At 40.2% G+C, this 26,155-nt stretch overlaps 1 protein-coding gene across 5 annotated transcripts in view; it reads left to right on the top strand.

Annotated features, from left to right (window-relative positions):
• Positions 1-26,155, top strand: part of LOC109915947 (diacylglycerol kinase beta) — a 409,322-nt gene that overhangs the window by 180,568 nt on the left and 202,599 nt on the right. For all 5 annotated transcript variants that reach the window (XM_048599394.1, XM_048599389.1, XM_048599391.1 and 2 more), the window contains 2 exons: positions 14,102-14,200; positions 17,247-17,363. In XM_048599394.1, the coding sequence (XP_048455351.1) occupies positions 14,102-14,200; positions 17,247-17,363 (216 nt within the window). The remainder of the gene's footprint in view (positions 1-14,101; positions 14,201-17,246; positions 17,364-26,155) is intronic.

Consider the following 26,155-nt stretch of genomic DNA (forward strand, 5'->3'; position numbering starts at 1 on the left):
GGCCTGCTCTGTTCCTCCAGCTCCACACTGTGTCATCTGATAACAAGGCCTAGTGTGTGGGGTAGGGGTTTAGGACATGGCAGAGTTCAGGCCCTAAAATTATGTTAATGGTAGGGCCCTGGGAAGTGTTGCCAAACAAACAGACCATGAGTTCATAGTTCCTTAAAAGTGGAGTTGCAGATAGACAGGATGGTGAAGAAGGCGTTTGGCATGCTTGCCTTCGTTATTCAGTGCATTGAGCATAGGAGGTGGGAAGTCATGTTGGTTAGGCCTGTATTGGAACACTGCATTCAATTCTGGTCTCCCTGCTATAGGAAAATTGTTGGGAAACTTGAAAGGGTTCAGAAAAGGTTTACAAGGATGTCACTGGGATTGGAGGATTTGAGATGTAGGGTGAGGGTGAATATGCTGAGGCTATTTTCCCTGGAAAGCGGAGGCTGACGGGTGACTTTATAGAAGTTTCTAAAATCATGAGGGGCATGGATAGGGTGAATAGCGAACATCTTTTTCCTGGGGTAGGGAAGTCCAACATTAGAGGGGATAGGTTTCAAGGTGAGAGGGCAAAGATTTAAAAGGGACCTGAGGGTAGTGTGTATCCAGAATGAGTTGCTAGAGGAAGTGGTGGAGGCAGGTACAATTGCAACATTTAAAAGCCATCTGGATGGGTATATGAATAGAAAGGGTTTAGAGGGATATGGGCCACATGCTGGCAAATGGGACTAGATCAGTTCAGGATAATTGATCAGCATGGACAAGTTAGACAGAAGGGTCTGTTTCTGTGCTGTATAACTCTATGACTTATCTAATACAACACATGGCTCTCTTGTGTGAGGTGCTGGGGAGGTGGAGGGCTATTGGTATTATTGCTAAACTATTAATCCAGAAACCCAGCCAATGCACTGGAGACCCAGGTCCTAATCCTGCCATGGCAGATGGTGGAATTTGAATTCAATAATTAAAAAAAACTCAAATTAAGAATCTACTAATGTCCATGAAATCATTATCAATTGTAGGAAAAACCCATCTGGGTCTCTAATGTCCTTTAGGGAAACAAATCTTCCATCCTCACCTGGCCTGGCCTACATGTGATTCCAGACCCACAGCAAAGTGGTTGACTCTCAGTTGCCTAGCAAGCCACTCCAGTTGTATCAATCGCTATAATGTCTCAACAAAGAAGTGAAACCGGACAGACCACCTGGCATCAACCGAGGTACCGGAACAGACAATGGCAAAAACAGCCCTATCAACCCTGAAAAGTCCTCCTTACTAATATGTGGGGGATCTTGCCAAAATTGGGAGAGCTCACCATTAATTTCTCAAGTGCAACTAGAGACAGACAATAAAAGCCAAAGATGCCCATATCCTACAAGTGAATTTTTAAAAAAAAAACAACCAACGATGTTACAGATTGTGATTGAACACAATTCTGCTGCTGTTGATGGCCCCCAGCACTTCTGAATACTCTTGAGTCTTGAGTTCCTAGAAAGTTCCAAAGCTCATCCAATTCAGCGAGGTGTTAGTACCAAGCAAGAAAATCGTGGGTACACTTAATGTGAAGGTGTGTCTTTGTCACCACAGTGACTGTGACAGTGACTCCTACCGACATTGTCATGGATAGATGCAGCTGTTGCAGGTCGATTGATGAGGATATGGTCCGGTACATTTTTCCTTCTTGATTCTCTCACCACCTGCTGCAGGCCATTCTCGCAGCTACGTTGTTTAAGACTGACCAGCTCAATTAGTAGTGGTGTAGTTAAGTCATCGAAATTTCCCAACTAGAGTACATTCTGTGTCCTTGCTGTGCTCAGTGCATTCTTGAAGAGGTGTTTAACATTGGGATAAATCAGTAGGAGATTTCCACGATTCTGTTTGACCTGATGCCATGAGATTTCATGGGATCCACCATCAATGTTGAGGACTCCCAGGACAACTGTCTCCTGTTTGTATAATACTTTGCCAACCCTATGTTGTGAGTCTGCCCTGTAAGTGGTAATGTCTCACACAATCATAGTCTCAGAACCAACCTTATAGACAACCCATTGTGATGAAGTCACCAGATTCGAAACATTAACTCTCCTTTCTTCACACAGATGCTGCAAGACCCGCATGAGTTTCTCCAGCAGTTTCTGTTTTTGACCCAGGTCTCTAGCGTCTGTGGTTCTTTGATTTATTTTATCTCTAGATCACTCAACACCACAGTGCAGCTGCCTCCCCTTCTCCTCCAAGATTTTTATCTTGTATTTGAATATTTTCGCTTTTGTTTTGTGTGATGGTAAAGTTTTTTTTCTGATTTCTTCAATTTTGCACAAAGTTAAGAAATTCGATTAAAAAAAATAGAGAAAATCACTATTCTCAGATGTGGCACCTTTGGGAAAACTCAATTGTGTTTGCCGTTAAGTGGACCGTTCAAAGTTTAATCAAAGTTTGCTGACCTTTTAGCCCTACAGTAGTGCCACGAAGTCACTAATTTGCTTTAACCGTGGTTAAAAAATCTCCCCACCCAGTTTTTTTTTCCCCCATAGTTGACATTTATACCTTGCATTTATTACATTTACGACTATCCCATCTCTCTCTGAGTCTCTGACTTTACAAATTAAAGAGGGTAACAAGTTTCACAATAATTCTGAACTCACTCACTTTGGATTTGGAAAATTAGTAATTCTTCAGCTTGAGAGCTGTGAACTTCTGCTTCCATTCTTGGTCTGTAAAGACCGTAAGACCATAAGATTTAGGAGCAGAATTAGGCCATTTGGCCCAACATCTCACAGAGGAGCTACACTCTGGTTCAAGAAATTTCCACTCATCTCAGTTGTAAAGTATCATTCTGAGGCTGTGCCCATGGGACCTAGACTCTCCTACTAATGGAAACACTTTTCCACGTCCAATCTATCCAGGCCTCTCAGAATTCTAAAAGTTTCAATCACATCACTCCTCATCTTCCTAAATTCCATCGAATACAGACCCAGAATCCTCAGTTGCTCCTCATATAACCAGCCCTTCATCCCTGGGATCATCCCTGTAAACCTCCTCTGGACCCCCTCCAAGGCCAGTACATCTTTTCTTGGATAGAAAGCCAAAAGCAGTCACAATATTCCAAATGCAGTCTGACAAGACCCTTTTACAGCCTCAGCAGTACTCCTCTGCTCTTGTATTCTTGCCCTCTTGAACTGAATGCCAACATTGCATTTGCCTTCATAACTGCCAACTGAACTTATGAATATTAACCTTAAGAGAATGCTGAACTCGGACTCCCAAGTCCCTTTGTGCCTCAGATCGCCAAAGCCTTTCCCATTTAGGAAATAGTCTACACTTATTCTTCCTACCAAAGTGTATAACCTCACACTTTCCAACATTGTATTCCATCTTCTGCTTCTTTGCCTGTTCTCCTAGCCTGTCCATGTCCTTCTGCAGACTCCTGCTTCCTCAAGACTACTTGTTCCTCCACCTATCTTTGTGTCATTTGCAAACTTAGTATAATGCTTTCATTTCCTACATCCAGATCATTAACGTATAACAAGTAGTTGTGATCCCAACACTGACCCCTACAGAACTCCACTAGCCACCAGCTGCCATCCTGAAAAAGACTCTTTTATCCCATTGTCGTCTTCTACCAGTCATCCAATCCTCTTTCCTAGCCAGTACCTTGCCATTAACACAATGGGCTTATTTAGCAGCCTCCTGTGTGGCACCTTGTCAAGAGCCTTCTGGAAATCTAAATAGATCATGTCTACTGTCTGTCCTTTTGTCTAACTTGCTCATTACTTCCTCAAAGAATTCTAACAGATTTGTCAGGGATGACATCCCCTTGTTGAAGCCATGCTGACTCAGCACTATTTTACCATACACTTCTAAGTACTCCACAATCTGATCCTTAATAATAAACTGTAAAATCTTGCAAATGACTGAGGTCAAGTTAACAGACCTATAGTTTCATGTTTTCTGCATCCCACCCTCCTTAAACAGGGATGTTGCATTAGCCATTTTCCAATTCTCTGAGACTCCAGTGATTCCTGAAAAATCACTACCAATGCCTCTACAATCTCCTCAGCTATGTCCTTCACAATTCTGGGGTGTAGTCCATCTGGTGCAGGTGATTTATCCAACTTCAAACCTTTCAGCTTCCCCAGTGCCGTCTCCTTAGTGATGTCCACTAAATTCACTTCTGCCTCAGACTCTTTTGAAGTTCTGGTATGCTGCTGGTGTCTTCCACCATGAAATCTGATACAAAGCATCTGTTCAGTTTCTGACTACTGCTTGGAGGCCTGTACATAACTCCCATCAGGGTCTTTTTCCTTTGCGGTTCCTTCTTTCTACCCTTGCGGATTGTACAACTTCTGACCCTTTATCACTTCTTGCTATCAATCTAATGTAATTTCTTACTAACAAGGCAATCCCACCCCATCTGTCCATTTGGTAGGGCATGTATTCTTGGATATTTAGTTCCCAGCCCTGAACCCTTTGCAGCCACGTCTCTGTGATACCCACAACACTGTACCTGCCAGTTTCGATCTGCATGGCAAGCTCATTTATCTTGTTTCTTTTACTGTGCGCATTTAAGTACAACACCCTCGGTCCTGCACTGATCATGCCCTTTCTCATAGCTGTCCCTGTATCTGCTGTGCCTATAGTTAGATTCCTGACCCCTTCCATAGTCTTTGTTGTATTACTTGTTCTGAAAGCTTTAATAATCTCTGCTGGGGCCTCCCCACTTTTAGCTTTTTCTATGATTTTCCAGTCAACAAATTCACCCCCCACACCAACCCATCTTACAATACTATCTCTTGGGCATTCTTCTGCAATGGCATAATTCCTGCTAAGCCAGGTAGTTGGTTTATTACTTTACCTGGAGGACCTATTAACCTCCTGAATTTGTTTCACAGAGGAACTCGCCAATGCATCATCCTTTAACTCTGGTGAATTCCCTTCATGGAAGACTGCTACCTTATTGATTTTGTTTTTCTTTTTTGCATTATTGTGGATTTTTAGAGCAGCTAATTTCTTCATGACCATGTCCTGAATCTATGAATGTTGGTCATCCCATCTCAATGTTGGTTTCCATCCAGTCCTATGCAACCCAACATCAATCTATGTAAGTGAATCCTGATTCTCAATGTGTGGATACATTGGTATTGTAGTATGTAAATACTTTATATCATCTTGTAGATGAGGTGGAACATCTTCATTTTCCCCCCAGTGGTAAATCTTTCACGTTCACACCCTCAGTCATGCTACTTGAGGTTTTCCACTGACTTAGTTCTATAACTGGCACTGATGATTTTACCTTGGAAGGTGAAGAATTGAAATGTAACTCTTGGATTTCTGTCTGTGCATCATCTGGCATCAAATTCAAATCTGTTATTACAATTTTTCACCAGACCATGCCGATGCCTGAAAAGTTTTATTAAAAGATTGATTAATTGCGCTCAAGTGGATTGTACTGCTCATTCTTTTCATCTGCAGCTTTTCACAAATATTGCTTGTTTCTGTCATCGGAATTTTTTTTCTTGATGATAGAAACAGAAAATGTTTCTACCAACACTGTCTAGGCACAGATTTCTACCTTGTTGACCATCTGAAACAATTCTTTAATGCTAACATAACAATCTCAATGGTTCTGTCTTTTTGGGTTCCGCCATGAGTTTGGGATGCCCAATAAAATCTTCTTTGGGTTGCTCCCTTAATTGTTCAACAATTGTTTATTTTTGGACTAGAAATTTTCTGACTGGCTTGTGTTTGGACAGACTTTGTTTCTTTTGACTTGTTTATTGTCTGTTGTAAGTTTTACTGCTCTGCTACTTTAAAAATGTTGAGTTCGAGATATGTGTGCATGCTCCAGAATATGGATGATGTTTACATTTCCCCTGTCGTGTGTCGTCTGTGTTGCAGTGTTGCTTGTAGCATGCCTGTTATCTTGAGTCGTTTTACCTGAAACATGCACTTTCATCTCTGTAAGCTGCAACGTTTGTTTCTTCACACATGATAAATGATCTGATAAGTCAGATACGCTCCTGATTTACACCCTATAAATTTCAGTTTAAAATTATTGAGATGTCCATTGATAGAAATGAGTTCGGCCAAGATCAAACCAGTTGGATAATCCATTTCCCTTAGAGATGCATTTGATATCTTTCTAACACAAGTAGCTCTACTACTTTATCATCTTTGTGAGAGTAGCCATTTAACTTTTTGCTGCTCTGTACCTGTGAGCTATTTCTACACATGTTCTGGAAGTGACCTATATCACTGATACTGACTGGACTACTTTCTTATCACATGTGTCTTTTGAACTGAATGGAATGTGTTGCACTTGTACATTCTTCTTGTTTTCTACATCCGGGACAATCGAAATAGTGTTCTCCAAAGACAGATCATCTTTGGACTGAAATAAATCTGACAAAGAGACATCACTGATTCCAAACAATTCCATCTCTTAGGAATTCTCTTTTCAGTCTCAGTTCTCCACTAACCTGTAGAAATCATTCATTAAATTACCATGATTCCCCTGGGTGCTGAATTCTTCTGATAAAGCTTGCTCGTGCAAGAATTTTACTTTTTCTCAAATTAAAGTTATTGTAAAAGCTTGACAAACTTCTTGAGAATTATCTGTGCCACCTTTTATGTTTTGACCATTATAATGTCAGCTGTATCAACTTGACTCCGTATCCATTCACACTCTGGTGACAACGTTGTTGCAAGCTCTAAGTATTCCTTTAAAACTTCTAACCTTCTCAGCCTATCTTGTGCTTTGAATTTAAAGATTTCCCCTTGCCAGGCAGAATTTTGTACTTTGCTCACGGACTGTTTGCTTCCTAACTGAATTTCTAATTGGGATTGCCCTTACAGATCCTTGCTGCCCAATCGAATGTGTAACCACAAGATATGCAATTGGCTTTTCACTAATAATTATTTCTGCACTTTTCTTTCCAGATCTAAATTAGAGGCTTTACCATTAAATGTTACTTCACCCTTGCTGATCTTTCCACAGTGTGTCTGCCTGCTGTTTGACTGTACAGGTGCTGCAACTGCCAACTTTGCATATAAATAGTTCTTAAATCTGTAAATGTTCAGTACATCTCCTGTATCCACTGGAATTCACTCAATTCTCACCATGATACCTTTGCGGTATTAAGCAATGATGCCCACCACTGTTAACATGTTATCTGTGTTGTGACGCTGTTGGTTCAAGTAGCAAGTTTGAAAGGTGCAGATGTAGGAGGTTTGAGCAGTTACTGTATTATAAATTGTATGAGATAGTCTGGTGTCGGTGTGGATCACTTGTGGATGAAGTAAATGCTTAAGGTGGTGGGTAGGGTGTCAGTCACGCAGCCTGCTTTGGCCTGGATCGTGTCAAGCATCTTAAATGTTGAAGTCACACTCATCCCAGGCCACTGAAGACTATTCCATCACACCTGATTTGAGCCTTGAACAATGATAGGTTGGCTTTGGGAATTGCATTGTAAGTGTACTGACTTGGGCTGCATTTGGGTGGCACCACCATCATGACAGCAATTAAAGATGGGCAGTGGCTGTTGTCTTATCAACAATGTGCACTTCCTGAAATGCGGAACTTGTCACAGAATTACCCACCTTTTGACCTGTTGTTTCAGGCACCGTGGTTATATGGCTAGTACCATTCAGTTTTTGGTTAATGATGACTCGCAATATGTTTACAGTGGCTGATTCAGCATTGGTCATATTGAAAAGGACACACCTTGTGAGAATTTTTCATCTGGCCCTCATCAGGACATCAAGAATACAAATGTTAATGGGAACAACATCTGTTACTGTATGAGAAGAGAGTGTTGATTGGTTGGCAAGTGGACTCCAGTAGAGGTGTTGCCGTGGAGAAGACACCACTTAAATGATCTGCCACTTTTGACTGTTAATTGGCATTAATTTCTTCAGTAGACTACAATACCATAGCTGGGATATTTCTGTATCCTGTGCTTTCACTCATTTCTTCAAGTGCTGTGAAGGGAATCTAATTGTCTGAAGAATATTATTTGTGATGCTGGAACCTTCGGGAAGACGCTGAGGTGGAGCTTTCACTCGGAACTTTTCACAACAATGACTGCAAACACTTCAGTCTTGCCCTTTTTTACTGATAAATTGGGATCCTTCATCATTAAGGCTTGGGAAGTTTTTGGAGTTGCCACCTCCTGCTAGATGTTTGATTATCTACCTCCGTTCATGATATGGCGTGACTGCATAGCCTTAATCTAACCTGTCGGCTGTAGGATTGCTTTGCTGTTTCCATTGAAAAACTTTTCATGCTGCAGCTGCAAAGCATTATCTACAGGAGTGACAATTTTTGATAAATAAGATGCTGCTGTCTCTCCAAGAAGACATTATATTTTGTACAAATTTGAACAACGTTGAGTATGAGTTTATGCTGGTGCAGTGCCAGGTGCATAGGCTGTACGTGCCCGTGACTAACTGATGGAATGGAACAGCCTTCAATTGTTCTTATTAGGCAGAGTACGGACTATACCTAACCAACCCAACCTTGCAAAATGTCTACTATTCGATGTTGTTCAATGAACGACAGCATTTGCTGAACAACACTGAGTATGACAATAATTACACTAGAAACCATTTAAGATATCGGTTGAGCTTGTATGTGGCTCATTCATGCTTGCTAGAAATGACATACATTCATATGTAAGAGCCTATTCTCTGTAAGTAAAAAGAATTTGGTCAAACCTTGCATCTTTTTTAAATTACTCAGGATTTTGAAGAGCCTAAAGTTCACCATTCTTTTCTTTATAACAATGTCGTGGCCAAGGAGAGTTTGCTTGGCAACCAACCGACACCCCTTCCTCCTGTAATATAACTTGTGATCATTTGAAATTGGCGTTGTTGCATTTCATAATTGATGAGTACAAGACGAGAAGCTTTGACAACATGTCTGTCTTTCCAGAAATATCCGAATTCTATCTACCAAGTAACTTTGGGATGTTTATTTTGTGGTGACTTTTATTGTTGCAGTTTGGCCAAATGGTTGCGATGACTGGTAACTGGAGGAAGGTAATGCATAAGTGAATGGGACATTGGTGTTGCAGTTTCTGACATTGCACACTGGTAACATATGGCTTGATATGTTGACAAGAGCTAAGGCTTCTGTATCATTTATCTATTTTCCCCCTTACCTGTCTGAGTCTGAGTCAGAGTCATACAACCCAGACCCCATCCAACTTAACATGATGGGGTGGCAGACTCTTGGGTTAAATGACCTGGTAGCTCACACTTTCCATGATGCTTTGAAATGTCTGTATATAAGAATCCAGCTCACAAACAAGCTGGAATTCCTTGAGTTTCAGACACTTGCGACAGATGTGGTTGCTGGAATGACACTGCTGTCCACAAGCCTCCCACATGCTGCAGATGTGGACCACTTCCTGCACCCACATCCATCTAAACTTGTTTTATATATTTCACGAATAGTTGAAACCAATAAAGTAAAAGAAGCATCCCCTTGCTTCTCTGTGCAAAATTTCCACACTGTTGCAAATTCTAAATGTTTTATGTTCTAAATGTTGACCCTAAGCTCAGTTTGGTTCAGCTAACATCTCATCAGAGTGCCCACTTTTCTTAATTTCCAGACCTGTTTATGATCTACTCAGTTAACATTGTACCCAGTTCCTCAGAAATACCCAATTTAGCGCTCCTCATCACAGTGGGAAATGTCAGTACTCAAAGCGGTGCACTTTCACTCAGCATCCAATGCTAATTTACCTCAGTCTGAGATAAATGTAACACTGTCAGTGTAGAGCCAAATACCTGCCACAGCGTTGTGCCACATTTGAGTGGATTTATGCTGTGAATTCTTGGTCACTAGCAACTGAGTGGAGGGCACACAAAATCTGCTCAAATTGAACCTTCACAAAGAGAAGACATCGGTTAGTTTGTTGTCATTCTCAGGATGCATATATGGTGTGGTAACTTAGTTTAACCCATAATTTTCAAAAGTGCCTTCCAACATGCTTAGAAAATAAGATCTATCATTTCTCCAGTTCATCATATTTTGAGCAATAATATGCAGGTTCAGCATTCCTCTGCTGATTTTTAAAAAGTTGCTCTTCTATGGTGAGAGAGCAATATCAAAGAACTGAATCACACTTATGTATCTATGTGCAACTGAACCATAAGAAACATTTTCAAAAGTCATGGGAAATGCTGTCCAGTTTGCATCCTTCAAAAAGATCGCTGGTTAGCGTGAGGGAATTTAGAAGAACAGCAGGGGTTATATAAAGCTGGGCAGTGAAATGAAAATAAAAATCTCCTTAGCTGTAGAAGGATGATTCAGAAATGTTGAGTTGATGTTTTCATCATTTGAGTGGGAAAGGGTTAAATATTAGCAGAAGGAGATCTAAGAGATGCCTTGTAATTCAATTGAAGTTAAATAGATTCAGTTATTTGTGCCAAGGGTGCTTCATGGAAACTGCAATCACCAGAGCATTAATTATGTAGGATCTAGAGTTTGTTTTCTGTATTTGTGATCTTCAATATATCTCTTTGAAGTGTGATCTTATAGTAAAACACTTTATCATATTCCAGGTGTGTTCATTCTTTCTGAAACGTTGCTAGATATTTTTTAAAAAGTTAAATTGTCAACAGCTCGTAATAAATAATGTTTTCTGAATAAAACTTATTTTGTGACAATAGACATATGTGACTAATTTAAATAAATCCTTTGTTGTGTCATTGCTGTACATATGGTAAAATTTTAATTCAAGCTGACTCTAAATTCAACTTCAATCAATTCTCCCAGTTTGTTTTAAATCTTTAAATTATAAAGAAGACAGATATAGCATAGATACTAAATTGTAAAACAATAATCAATACATAGATGAAATTCAACTTTGAGAAAGCAACACTGTGCAAAGAGATCCTTCCAAAGTATATATTTGTTTTTTGCATAGTTTAGAGTTACTCTCGTACAAAAACATGATTTCAGTATTACCTACTTCCCACAAACATTTTTGTCATCTATACGTCCTTCCCCGAACTGTTGCAATGTAATCTTAATGGTGAGTTTCAGGCTACATGTAAGCATCCAAAGTAGATTGAAGTGCATTTCTAAGGTGAATCTTTTGTTCAGTCAACAAACATCTTGCTTTGGAATCAATCTGAATGTTCAGACCTTAGATGGAGTCATGTAGAATTTTCTAGCTCCAATTTTTCCAAAGCTTTGCGTGAAACATTAGTCTTTACTGTGCACCAGAAAATGACATGCGTATACAAATTGGAGGAACTCAACCTTCCCATGAGTGGTTTGCTACTCATATACATGGCCTCATTCCTGCATTAAAATTGCGTTCCGAATGGCCCCATTGAGTGCTCCAGCTTTTGGTGAAGCACTCCCTGAATGACATGCGTTCTTTAAATTTGTTTCTAACACCTGCTTGAGCAAGTAATGTACAACTTTAAGTTTAATCGACCCGATACATTTCTGTGTTAAGAAAGAGGAGACCAGGAAATAGGCTCATTTTTAGACTTGTTCTTGTGAACTTGGTGCCCAGAAGCTTGGAGGCCTGTGTTTATGCATGCATTTTACAGCCCATGATGTGAAGAGGTAGGGTTAGTAGTTCAGCGTGTGCCAGAGACTATAGACAGAAGTGTTAAACAGGGTGAGGAGCATTGAGCTGTACAGTGCAGGAAGCCTGAGAAACAGATGACATGGAGTGCTTGAAGAGGTTGGAATGCTGAGCTCACTTTGATAATTTGATGAAAATAATTTGCTCTGCAACCTTGACGGTGACGACAGAGGGGTAAACAAAGGGAAAAGTAATGACTGGCCTTGGAAGAATTTACATTCATTACAGACCTGTTGCATCGGTAGGCAAGTAGTAGGGGATCGAGACAGGCTGGGAGACTGGAGTTGATGTGGGCCAGGACCAGCCTCTCGAAGTACTTCATAAATAAGGTCAGAGCCACTCGGCGGTAGTCATTAAGGCAAATTGCATGTGCTTTCTTAGGTATGGGGATGACAGCGGTCTTCTTGAAGCAGATGGGGACTTCACCTTGTAGGAAGGAGAGGTTGAAGATGTCGGTGAATACCTCCATGAAGTGCTCATTCCAAGGACTCTGTCCGGGCCCATCACTTTCCTTGGCTTGATTCCAGGGAAGACCGATCTGATGTCTGTAACGGTGACAGTGGCCACAGGAGCGTCAGGGGCTATTGGGGCAGGTGACACACCACTGACATTCTGCTCGAACTGAGCATAGAAAGCATTGAGCGCATCAGGGAGGGATGTTTCTTTGTCCATTATCTTGCTCTGCTTCATTTTATATCTCATAATACATAGACCTTGCCACAGGCGGCAGGAGTCTGTTTGCTTGGTTTGTACTGTGAACTTGGTCCGGCACTGCCTCTAGGCATCCCTGATGGCTTTGTGGAGGTCCTGTCTGGATTGTACGACTTCAATTCTGCATGCCTGGTCCTCAGTAGGGACTGGATTTCCTGGTTCTTCCAAGGTTTCCGGTTGGGGAGCACCTGGATTGACTTCATTGATACACAGTTCTCCATGCATTTGCTAATGAAGTCCCTGATGATGGTGGCATGCTTGTCCAGGTTTTCTGCTGACTACTTGAATACGGTCCAGTCCGATTCCAAGCAGTCCCAGAGACAGTCTTCTGCTGCCTCGGACTGGCATTGGACTTCCTTTTGTGAAGAGCTCAGACATGCATATGCAATCATGAATATCAATACCTTGTATATAGCGGCTAAAGCCCATTCAGCAGTGATCTTTCTGAAAGCAATCATGCTGTGTTAGCTAATTGAATGCAATGTGAATTGATAACTGCATGGGCAATTCATGCGAAGAATTTTCTTTGGACAATTGAAGAAAATAGTCCTTGCCAACAATTCCACGAGCAAAATCCCAAATTTCTGTGATAATCTTCCTACTGGAGAAGAACTACAATAACTTCAATTTTGTTTTGTTTAATTCTTTGAATGGAAGGACACTGGTTTTTATTAATGCTGAGTTATCAGAGAAACTGTGTAAAGCGCTGAGACAAGGTGTTAGACCATTTGAGTTGGAGTCCAATTCAATAGGCTTGGCATACTGTAAAAGAGGATGGCGGGGAATGGAAAGGCTAGCATGTTGTGACAAGATGGTGCTTTTTTCCATCATTGCAATCAAACCCAAAAGCTCTTCCCTCATGGTTTAATGGAATTATTTATAAAATTTCAGATTTTGAGCAACTGATAGAAGAACCAGGAGCCTTGTATTTTAAATATTCACAATATTCTTTCATGAGCATTCTGAGGAACAGGAAAATGTAAATTGAGTGCTGAGTAATTAAGGGTGGCATGGTGGTTCAGTGGTTAGCATTGCTACCTCACGGTGCCAGGGACCCGGGTTTGATTCCAGCTTTGGGCAACTGTCTGGGTGGAATTTGTACATTCTACCCATGTCTGCATGGATTTCTACAAGGTCTCCAGTTTCCTCCCACAGTCCAAAAATCTGCACGTTAGCTGGATTAACCGTGCTAAAAATTGCCCAGTAGTGTTCAGAGATGTGCAAGTAAGGTGGGTTGGCCATGGCAAAAATAAACATTCAGGGTTATCGGGATGGGGTAGGCCTGGGTGGGATGCTTTTTGAAGGGTCAGTGTAGACTCAATGGGCCAAATGGCCTCTTTCTGTACTGTAGTATTTCTGTGATTCTAATGGTAATGCAAATGGTCATGACAGATTTATTACCCATGGTGAGTACATGAGTGAATTACATTCCAGATGGGAGCATTCACTGGGGAGATGCAAGGATTGTGGGAGGTGCCGGAGCAAACATTATCAGATTAAGTATTCAGAATGATGTCCAGTGCATAACAGAATGGGATGAGCTTGTCGTGAACCAAACACTTCATGTAATTTTATTCCTTGAATTTGGCTTTGAGAATGCAATATTTTCGATAAAATATTGAAGAAGGCTTATTGTCTTATGCATAATATAATCTATAAATGAGCCAAGAATTATGATTCTTGACTTGAATTACATTAGAATCTGTGTTGCTATATAACCCTCCATTGCTGATCCTTGAGTTTATCATTAACTTCCACCTTGAGTTATTTCAAGTTTATGTTTTCCTCTACAGCTTCACAACAAATGTGCCTCACATATCAAGCCTGAATGTGATGGTGGCCAACTAAAAGACCACATTTTACTTCCCTCCTACATATGCCCTGTCGTTCTGGTAAGACATTGGCCATTTAGATTTTCTTGTAGAACGTCTGAGCATTTTAAGCGTAATTTTGCTTTACCTTTGTTTGAATTAAGCTTCTTGTATTCTTGCATATAATTAACGTTGACTCGATTGAAATATTCAAATATCAGTGGGCAATTTCTTGATTCAGCAGGGAACAAAGACATGCAGGTACAAAAGCAGACTGTCAATTAAATTGGGCAGATTTGGACAAACAGCAAGATTGACTAAAAAAAAATTGGCGTTCAACAGGAAGCTAACCAGAATATAAAAGCAGGTGGTGAGAGTTTCTGTAAATATGTAAAAGCTAAACAGCAAAGATTTTACAAAGTGAGTATTGATACTGTAGAAAGTGAGTCTGGGAAACTAACAGTGAAAAATAAGGTGATGGCAGGCGAATTGAACAGGTACTCTGCATCTATTTTCATTATAGATTAGAGAAGTAACATCTCAGCAACTATAAATCAGGAAATAGAAAGAAGGGATGAATTCAGGAAAATTATAATCATCAGAGAAATGATACTGAATAAATTGTTGAGACTGCGGGCAGACTCGAGGGCATAAATTTAAGGTGAGGAGCCAATAATTTAGAGGAGATATGAGAGAGAATTTTTTTTCACCAAGAATGTGGTAGATATATGGAATGTGCTGCCTTAGAGGGTGGTGGAGGCAAATACACTTGCACCATTCAAAAAGTATCTGGATGCATTCTTAAAATTCCAGGCCATAGTAGGTAATGGACCAGTGCAGGTAAATGGGGTTAATGTAGTTTTGTGTTTGTTGGTCAGCATAGATGTGCTGCATCTATGTGGTCAGCATCTATGCTGTTTGACTCTACAACACATGCCCAGGTCCTAATGGACTTTAAATTAGGCTCTTGAAAGGCAATCCGGCCGAGTCAATGTGGTTTTGTGAGGGGAAATTATGTTTGACTAACCTATCGGAGTTCTCTGATAAGTAACGGGTTACTGTGAATAAAGAGGAGTCAATGAATGCATTATACCTCTGCTTCCAAAGGCATTTGATAAAGTGTGACATCAAAAATGGTTGTGGAAAATTGAAGATCATGCTGTGGAGTTTAGTATATTAGCATTGATAGAAGATTAACTTGCTAAGAGGAAGCAGGCTTAAATGGATCTTTCTCGGGCTAACAAGATGTAAGAAGTGGTGAGCCACAGTGATCAGAGCTGGGACTTCAACTGCCATTAATTTATAATATGACTTGGTGAGGGGACAGAAGCTATAGTTGCTAAATTTGCCAATGACACAAGGAAAAATAAGGAAGTGTGCTATGAAGGGGGCAAAGGCATCTAGGAAAAGATGTAGAGAGTTAAATGAGTTGGCAAAACTCTGGCAAATGCGGTAAATTTGTAGGAAAATGAGCAATTGTTCATTTTTGGCAAAACTGAGAAGTGCAGAGGGATATGGTGTCCTCGTACATGAATCACGAAAAATGTTAATTTATAGGTACAGTAAGTGATTAGGGCAGCTGATAGAATGTTATCATTTATTGCAAGGGGAATTGAATATAAAATTAGTGAACATAAGCTTCAGTTTTACAGGGCACTGGTGAAACCACAACTGGAGAACTAGAGTACAATATTGATCAAAAATAAAGTTGCTGGAAAAGCTCAGCAGCTCTGGCAGCGTCTGTGAAGGAGAAAACAGAGTTAACGTTTCGGGTCCGGTGACCCTTCCAATATTGATCACTTTATTTAAGGAAGATATAAATTCAATGGAAGCCGTTTGGAGAAGGATTACCAGATTAATAATTGGAATGAATGGGCTGTCTTGTGAGAAAAGGTTGAGCAAACAAACCTTATATGCGCTGAAACTTAGAAGAGTAAAAATTTTTTTGATCAAAACATGCAAGATCCTGACAGACTAGATGGTGTGAGACCCTTTCCTTTTATGGTGAAACCAGGAGGCACTGTTTAAAGGCCTGCCCATTTAAAACATAGATTTTCTTTTCTTTCTCAGAAGGTCATGAATCTTTGGGAAATTCTTTCCTGAAGAGATAATGGAAACAGAGTTCCTGAATATTTTTAAGGCAGAGATGTATAGGTCCTTGTGAAGCAAGCGGGTAAAAGGTTACCGGGGTGGGCAGGAATTTGAATTTGAAGTTGCAATCAGATCAGACACGATCATCTAAAAAGTTTGTTTCTGTCACTCAGGATTTTCACAGAATACAAAATGTTTATTTTTCCATTTCTGTCTTTTTAGTGCTTTGTGTTGTTAGAAATAAATAAATTAATTAATCATCATATCTTCCTTTTACATACTGTAGATTTCTAGTTTCTTCAAGTGTATTTGTTTTTTGAACAAACACAGAATGCTAGAGAAATTCAGCAGGTCTGGCATCATCCATGGAGAGAGAAACAGAGTTAGTGCTTCAGGTCTGATATGACACATCTTCAGACAATGAAGAGTCTTACTGAACTCGAAATGTTACCCCTGTTCCTCTGTCCATGCATGCTGCTAGACCTGCTGAGTTTCACCATTATTTTCTGTGTTTGTTTCAGATTTCCAGCATCTGCAGTACTTTGCTTATATTTGCTTTCAAGTTAAGGTACAGTTTGGGTATTGCAGATAAATATGTATCTTGCCAAAAATGACTCTTAAAAGTATAGAGTCTGTGGACAGATTTGAATATTTGGCACTTTACAATACGTCTGTTTCAATTGCTTTATTTTGATCTATAGATCTCCAATAGTGCATTATTCAAGTAAATGGAGAAAACTGGCAAGAGCAGACCTTTTGCAGAGATGCTAAAGCTATGTTTGATAAAAACCAGAAGGGTTTGATACATGTATCTAAAAAGTGGCAGGGATGGTTGAACAAATTTACACATTCTGAAGTTTAAACTCCAGACTGGAATGAAACAATTTTCTGCAATTTTCTAAATAAATGGTCTTAATTCATTCTCGTACCACAAATGCCTGAAAAGTTCCAGGACATTTGCCTGGTGATCCAGCAAAACATAGAGACACCAGAACCAGACATGTTTAATTTTTTTGGTTGGTTTTCTGTTTTGAAGGATAGACAGCCCAATCCGAAAAAGGCTGAAAGTGATTCACTGACAACGACGAGTTCGGATGATAACAATCAAGCTTTTAAGCACAACTCGACAACAATAGATGGCCAAGGACTGCAGGTATGTTGAACAATCAAAATATTTAACTACCAATGATCCCCACGTATTGATTTGAAATACAAAGGGATTAATGTTTCTGTGACTAATTTTGTAAGTGGTTTTGGACCTTCAAAATAGACTGCATGGCTTTGCATATGTTTAAATACTTAACTGCCTGATAATAAAGGAAAGAACAAAACTGGAACAGGGCTAACAGACTGATAGGTTAGGCAGGCTTATTCCCCAATACTACACAACTCCTAACGACCAGCAAATCCAATCACTCCGTTTGTCTTCCCTCCCTTCTGTTTTCCTCAACTTTCCCACTTTTAAAATTTATTTAGAAAATGCAAATCCCCAGAGCCAGTGATGACTTTCTCGTTGCCTGAGTTTGAAGTATGTAGTCTACCCCTTAGCCTGTACAAGGGAGAATTTTATTCAGTCATGTGAAATGGACATTGCTGGCTATGTATCAGCATTTATTGCCCACCCCTCATTGCCCTTGAGAAGATGGCGGTGAGCTACCTTCTTGAACTGCTGCAGCCCATTTGGTGTGGGTGCATCCACAATACCATTAGGGAGGGAGGTCAGGATTTTGCAGGCCCGTTGGTCGCCAAGAAAAATTTCATTCCTTCCAATGAAACACAGTTTACTGTCAGGTATGAGGAACTGACTGGAATCTTTCATTAGGAATGCAATGAGTGAATGCTAGAACATGGGAGAGCTGTCTACAGATTTGTGAAGTGTGGATCAGCCCTGGATAAATTAGTTGAATTTTCAAGGAGGTCACTAGCCTGATGGACAATGGAATATATGGGGATGTTGTCTTTATGGACTTCCACACAGCATTAGTAAAGATTCCACAGAAGGATGCAAAGGATAATCCAAAAGACTAATGGAATATTGACTTTTGTCTCAGAGGCCTGGAAAAGAAAGAGGAGAGCTTGATGGTTATGTTGTACGAAGCATTAGTCAGATACATTTGGCATATTGTAGTCAGTTTTAGGAGCTCCAGGAGAGATACGTTGACCTCAGGGTACAACAGAGACACCAGAATGAAGACTGGAAGATTTTAGATAACCGGGATAGGTTGCATGATGTAAAGGAAGTGTTACAGATGGCATAACACATCCACATCAATGTTTAAGTGCCTTTACATATTCTTTAGAGACTTTATTCAACAAAATTGTTCATTCTGGTCTGAAACTTTTGTTTGACACAGCATTAACAGCCCATTTGGGGGATAGTATTTTAATTTCCACTATACATTGTGAATATCCTGGCCCGAATTTAAAATATTGCTCCTTGTTCGAGACTCGTGCAAACCAACACCACAAGTCTCTCAGAGGGAGGCTGAGTAAGTAGAGGAAATTGGGCTGGTTCCTACTCAATGATTTACACACAAGATTGAACCACACCTGATGAAGCAAAATATGCCATGCAGTGGACAGATAAAACTCATGTTGTGATTCATGTCAGCTACAATCCCATTGAATGTTGGAGCAGGTTTATGGGACTGAATGACTTGGTACTACTCCTACAGAAATCAAATAAAACACTGACTTCTTGCCTCCATTATCAACCTTCTTCTTAAATCTGTCTTCTCAACATCCTCTTTACCAAATTTAAGAAGCTTGTGAACTTCTTCAGCTGCTCTTACATGCTCTACGTCCCTGCTCAGAAATCATCCCACCTAAGAGATCCACTTATGCACCAATGATCACAGTTCCAGTGAGCTGCTGATCACTCGGGTGTCCTCCGTGACCATCATTCCAGTGAGCTGAATTGGTAAATGTCTAATCTGGTATTCTCCCTCTCCTTGTAAACAGTCATTACCATGCTCCTCCTCAAAGAAGAAACCTACTCTTAACCCCACTAGCCTTCCAATCATGTTTCACTTTCTGCCATATCACTGAACTGACCCCAACCAACATCATAAATGACATACTAAGGGAATGTGCTGCATTATTTATCTTACCCTTTGTGGCTTGTCTGCAGTTTTGACATGTTGACTACATCATCCTCGGCCAAAACTTCTCCACAGCTATCCAGTTCAGTGGTACTACTCTTTCTTTGCTCTACTCTTAACTATCTGACTGAAGGCAAAATATCTCTAGCAATTGTTTTCTCTTTCTGTCTCCACCCCATTTGAAGTCTGCAGAGTATCCATTTCTGAGCCCCTTCCTCTTCTCTATTTACATTCTGGTCCATTGTGTTTTGGGTTAAGTTGAAGGGAAACTTTGGAAATGCACTTCATAGACCCACTTGGTAGACAGAGCCTTCAGCAACAAACAAATATATGGAACGAGGCAGGAAGGGAGCAGCTAGTCCATCCAACCAGTCTTGCAATAAACCTGACATATGAGGAGAGATTGACTAGGCTGGGATTGTTTTCGCTAGAGTTCAGACAAATGAGGGGGCTCTCATAGAAACTTTTAAAATTTTAACACGGCTACACAGGGTAAATGCAGGGAAGATACTCCCGATGGTGGGTGTGTCCAGAACCAGGGTTCACAGTATGAGGATTCAGGATAGATGATTTAGGACAGAGATGAGGAGACGGTTCTTCACCCAAAGAGTGGTGAGCCTTTGGAATCCATTACCACAGGAAGTAGTTGATGCCAAAACATTGAATGTATTCAAGACGCGACTAGATATAGCACTTGGGGTGAATGGGATCAAAGGTTATAGGGAAAAAGCAGGATTAAGCTATTGAGTTGGACAATCAGCCATGATAGTGATGAAAAGCAGAGCAGGCTCAAAGGGTCGATTAGCCTCCTCCTGCTCCTGTCTTCTATGTTTCGATGTTTCAAAGCAAAATTAAATAGAAAACAGTAGCACTGCAGTTGACAATGACAATTTTTTAACAAAAAAGCTCGACTAGAAGTTAGGGAAACAAATGAAGATCTGTGATCAGGAAGTGCATGCCCTGCAGAAATTATGTTCACTTTTGGTGTCACCTCAGTCACTAGTTTTCAGACACTTTGTCAGTACTGTAGGTGCACATACTACAAACACTAACTAAAATTTAACTGCCATGGCAAAAGATATGCACTTAATGTTAAGTGAAATAGTTCATGTAAAATGACAATTAATATATGCCTTTTTGGCAAGGTATAGTTTGTAGTCTTGTCAGCCTTCTATCCTGCAAAGGTAGAATGCCTCATTCAAACAATTTATCATTTGTTTATACTGTCATGAAAAGATGCACCTGTAGTGACAATACACTGTATGCATGTACAGTGTATAAACAACATTTCCACGTTAGACATCTAAAATAATCTCTGTTCCAATTATAAGCAGGGCAAAAGCATTGATTGTTTTGTGTGGTTGTGCAATGCACGTGGATAATTATATGGTTATTAAATATAGGTTGACAAACCAGTGAAAACAGATTGCAATGAAAAAATTCATGAGGCATTTATATTTAGAAGTTTTTCATGTCTGTTTTGATGGCCTATATATATCTTGAGCAAACACTTTTAGCATATACCTGAGGCCTTCAAATGGATGATTTGCATGAGTGAATTTTGTTTATTTTATTCAAAAGCAATAAATAACACTGTTGTGACACAAGTACATTTGAAATGAAAAATCTCTGCACTTTTTTAAACAATTCACAGGATGTGAATATTGCTGACTGGGCCAACATTTTTTGCTGTTCCCCAATTGCCCTTGAGAAGGTCGTGGTGACCTAGTTCTTGAACTGCTGCAGTCCATTTATTGTAGGTACACTCAAAATGCTTTTTAGAATGGGAGTTCCAGGATTTTGACACAGGGCAGTGAAGGAACAGCAATATAGTTCCAGTCAGGATGGTGTGTGGTTCAGAGAGGAACTTTCAGAAAGTCCTATTCCCATGTATCTGCTGCTCTTGTCCATCTAGATCTTGGTGGGTTTGGAAGGTGCCATCTAAGGAGCGTGCACGAGTTGTTACAACACATCCTGCTGCCACTATATGATGGTTGTGGAGGCAGCAAATGTTGAAGGTGTGAGATGGGTTGGCAACCAAGCAGGGTCCTGGTGTTCAAGCTTCTTGAGTATTGCTGGAACTGGACTCATGCAGGCAATTTGGAAATATTCCATCACACTCCTGAGGTGTGCCTTATAGGTAATGGACGGGCTTTCAGGAGTTAGGAGATGAGTTACTTTTTGCAGGATTCCTCGACTTTAACCTGATGTTGTAGGTACTGTATTAATTTGGCTCGCTAGGTTCAGTTTCTGGTCGATGGTAACACCCATGATGTTGAAGGGGTGGGGACCTTGAGTAATGGTAATGCCTCCAAATGTCAAGGTACAGTGGATAGATTCCCTCATGTTGGAGATGGTCTTTGCCCGGCACCTGCGTAGCATGAATGTTACTTGTCATTTATGTTGTGCAAGTCTTGCTGTATTTGAACACAGACTGCTTCAGAATCTCAGGAGTCTTGGATGGCACTAAACGGTGTGCAGTTATCAATGATCATGACCAGTTCTGGCTTTTATGATGGAGGGGATGTCATTGATGAAGCTGAAGACAGTTGGGCTTGGGACGCCATTGTACGTTTACAGGAATGATACCTGGACTTAAGAGGTCAAATTATGAAGAGAGAGTGTACAAATTAGGCCTGTTTTCTTCAGAATTTTGAAGGCTGAGGGGTGATCTGATTGGAATCTTCAAGATATTAACAGGAAAAGACAGTAGCTAAAGATAAACTATTTCCACTGTTTGGGGATCCTAGAACGAGGGGGCATATTCTGAGATTTAGGGCCAGACAATTCAGGAGAGATGTTAGGAAACATTTCTACACATAAAGGGTGATATATGTTTGGAATTCTCTTCCACAAATGGCTGTAAATGCTGGATCAGTTCTTAATTTTAATATCTTTGCTTAGCAAAGATATTAAGGGATATGTGCCAAGGGCTACCATATCGAGTTGGGCCACACATCAGCCATGATCTCATTGAATGGTGGAACAGGCTCAAGGGCTGAATGGTCTATTACTATTCCTATGTTCTTGTGATTTCCTGTTGTTGAGATGACTGACCTTCAACAATCACGTATGTCTTTATTTGTGCAAGGTATGACTCCAACCAGCAGAGAGTGTTCCACTAATTCCCATTGACCCTAGTTTGGCTAGGTGTCCTTGTTGCCACTGTTAGTCATATGCAGCCTTGATGTCAAGGACCGCCACACTCACTTCCCCCCCAACTTGATTTCAGCACTTTTGTCCATGTTTTCATCAAGGCTGTGATGAGGTAAGTGCCAAGTGACCCTGGCAGAATCCAAACTGAGTGTCCGCAAGCAGATTATTATTGAGCAAGTGCTGCTTGATAGCTCTGCCAATGACAACTTTCATTGCTTTGATTTTGATTGAATGTAAGTTTAAGGGGAGTAATTGGCTGGCCAGCAATTGTCTTGCATTCTGTGGACGTACCTGGGCAATTTTCTATTTTGCTGGGTAGATGCCAGTGTTCTAACTAAATTGGAAAATCTTGGCTAGCAGCCTGGCTAGTTCTAGATCATGAGTTATCAGTACTATTGCAGGAATGGTGTAAAACCCATACTCTTTGCAGTATTCGGCACCTCCAGCCATTTCTTGATATCGCTTGCAGTAAATTGAATTGGATGAAGCTGACATCCATGATGCTGAGGACCTTAAGAGGAGGCCAAGATGGACCATCAACTCAACACTTCTGCTGAAAATAGATGCAAAATGCTTTTCCTTTTCACTGATGTACTGTGGCCACTGCCCCCGTCCTCGTCACTCCCGGTTGAAGATGGGTATATTTGTTTAAATACTGTCAGAATTTGGTAGGGCAGCAGAGCTATGATCTGATCCATCGGCTGTAGATTGCTTAGCTTTGTCTGTCACATGCTACTTTTGCTGCTCAGTTGTCCTGTGTCGTGTCGTCATCACGTTGACACCTCATGTATTGTGTGATACACAAGGCAGCAAGTAATATATTGGGTAATTTGCTCCACTACTTACACTTTCATTATACAAACAGTAGAAGTACAACTGTTAGAAAACTGCAGATGTTATTCATCTTCTGTCCACTTAGAGGACGTTCATGATTTGTTCATGACTTTTATAGAACTTTTATAGGAGTTTGGAACGAGTCCCTCATTCTACTTTTCATCATTGTTTCAGCTCATTGGTTGCATCAGTAAATTTATTAATATTTTGACCCAGAACAAAACTGTCCTCCTAGTCAGAAAATTGTAGCATCATGGTCACACTAAGATATAACTTGTGCTGGCTTTCCGATGTACATGAGCAGCGTACTACATTGTTGAAGTTGTTCTTTCCAGAACATTAACCTGCTTCTGCTGGTTTAGGTGCATCATAGTCAATAATTTGAAGAAAATTTGGGAATTCTTCCAATGCTCTGGCCAAGATCAATGCCTTAGCCAGTTAGTAAAATCTGATTGTGTATCTCCATACGATATAGGTGATCCTGTTTTACACGCAATAGCTGCCTTATTATTTGCAGTACAGCAATGACAGTTCAAAGTAGTTCATCGCATAGGAAGGAAAGAATGTTTTGTATTCCGAACAAGTTCTAAACCTTAAAAAAATGAACTGGACAAGCCATATACTGGAGCGACACTGATAGGTCAGAGGCTGGGAATTCTGCAGCGAGTAACTCACCTGACTCCACAAAGCCTGTTTACCATCTACAAGGCACATGGCAGGAGTGTAAAAGAATATTTTACATTTGCCGAGATAAGTGTAGCCTTAACAACATTCAAGGAGCTCAACCCCATTCAGGATAAGGTGACCTGTTTGATCAGTACCCATCTAATACCTTCAACATCAATTCCCTCCACGACCAACACAGTGGCTGCAATGTGTACTGTCTACAAATATGCACTGCAGCATCTCGAACAGGCCCCTCTGACAGCGTGCTTCCAAATCTGTGACCTTGAACACCAAAAGGACAAAGTCAGCAGATGGAAAGACCACCATCTGCAAGTTCCCTTTCAGGCCACACAGCACCTTGTCATGGAATTTTATTGCTGTTCCTGTAGTATTGATGGACTAAAGACCTGGAGGTTTCTATCTAACAGTATTATAGGTGTACCTGCACAAAATGGATTGTAGTGATTCACTGCCGCCACCTCCTTTAAGGCAATTAGGGCTAAGCATTTAATGCTGGCTCAGCCAGCAGTGTCCACATTCATGAATGAATAAAACAAAAACTTCGGAAGCTGTAGGCAGGAATTTCCTTGTACCCGGTGAAGTAAGCACTTCACTGAACTGAAGTAAAAGTTTCATACTTTCTTGGCAGGTTGTATGTTAGTGTCATTTTGAGTACCTGAGCTAGTATTTGCCATTTTGGATTACTCTGAATGCTGTACACTGATTTGAATAGGCACCTTAAGCACATTGATCTCATCAGCAATGTCCTGTACACGTTGTACCACCTCTTAGGAGTGGAAACTTGATATTTTGTTCGATTAAATTTTGGCCTCTGTTCCTTTTTGATTATATAACAACAGTGATCATGTTGTAAATTGGGACTTACTGAAGAGGTGAAGTGCTGCATGTAAATACAGGTTAATTAACGTGTTCTATGTAGTTGCTTATTGTAATTGTGGACATCAATGATAACTTGCACTCTGCAATCCCTGACTGCTGTTTTTGTAATTTGCCTAGTTGTGATAAAATTAGATGCAATTACATAATTGTTCTGTGAACATAATGGTTCCAGAACTGCAGGGGAAGAAGAAACCTCTTTGAGAGCAGCCAAGCTTAAAAACTCCTCAGGATTGGTAAGAAGGAATAAACACGAGAGTTAAAATCCCTGATGGAGACTACATTGAAAGTGGGCAGGAACAAGTGAATCAAACCATTCTGATTCTATTATTTCTTAAGAATAAGAATTGGAAGGAAAGTTATCTTGTGTGAGTTGGCAAACATTTGAGTTTTATTGTTGTCTGCCTGATGACTGTAGAATACATTCCTAGAACATTATAGCACAACGGAGGTCATTTGGTCCATCAAACGTATGCCAGCTTTTAATGTCCAATGACATCCTAGCTTTTTCCCATAAACTTCTAAATTGGTAATATTTAAGTTTGTGTTCCATACTGTCTTCCAAGTTCCAAGAGAACTCATTCTACCGACCTTACAGATAGGGTGTTCCTGGCCATACTCACCCCCCAAAATGAAGATATTTATTCTAAATTGCCTGCAGCTTTGTTGCCTTTTTTAACCCTTGGCCTCTGGTTACTGACATACTTGTCAGAGAAGAGGGTTTCTCCCTACTTCCACTATTAAAACCCCTCAACTTTGAATACTTTTATTGTGGTTCCCCTTAATCTGCTTTGCTTAACAGAAAACACACCCAACTTCTCCAATCTCACTATTTCAGCAATTTCCACATTCCTATATCATGATAAATCTCCTGTGTACACTCTACAGGATCTTGACACCTTGCAAATGTATTGTCCCATGTAACTTGTATGAAGAAATTTTCTAATATAGAGGTGAGAGTCAACTTAATAAATATGCAGGTTGAAAAATGACATTTTTACAAATATGATATTTTTCTCTTATTAGTGTAACGAGTGTTGTTTCCAATTTCAGTAAGGCAGGCAAGTAACAATGATGGAAATTGTAAATGACTATTATTGCTACTTTCACCCATTTCAAAACTTTATCCTATTTGCAAATAAATATACAGAGTACTTTGAATGGCACAAAGGAAATTTGTTATCCAGCATTATACCCTACAGTTCATTTATGTGATTGTCATGTTATATTGTAGGCAATTTGGACTATGGCCAAGATGTGCATTTTACACTAACGGTTTGATTATGTTTAC

Source organism: Rhincodon typus, chromosome 7 (genome assembly GCF_021869965.1).
Source record: "Rhincodon typus isolate 14 chromosome 7, sRhiTyp1.1, whole genome shotgun sequence".
NCBI classification, from domain to species: Eukaryota; Metazoa; Chordata; class Chondrichthyes; order Orectolobiformes; family Rhincodontidae; genus Rhincodon; species Rhincodon typus.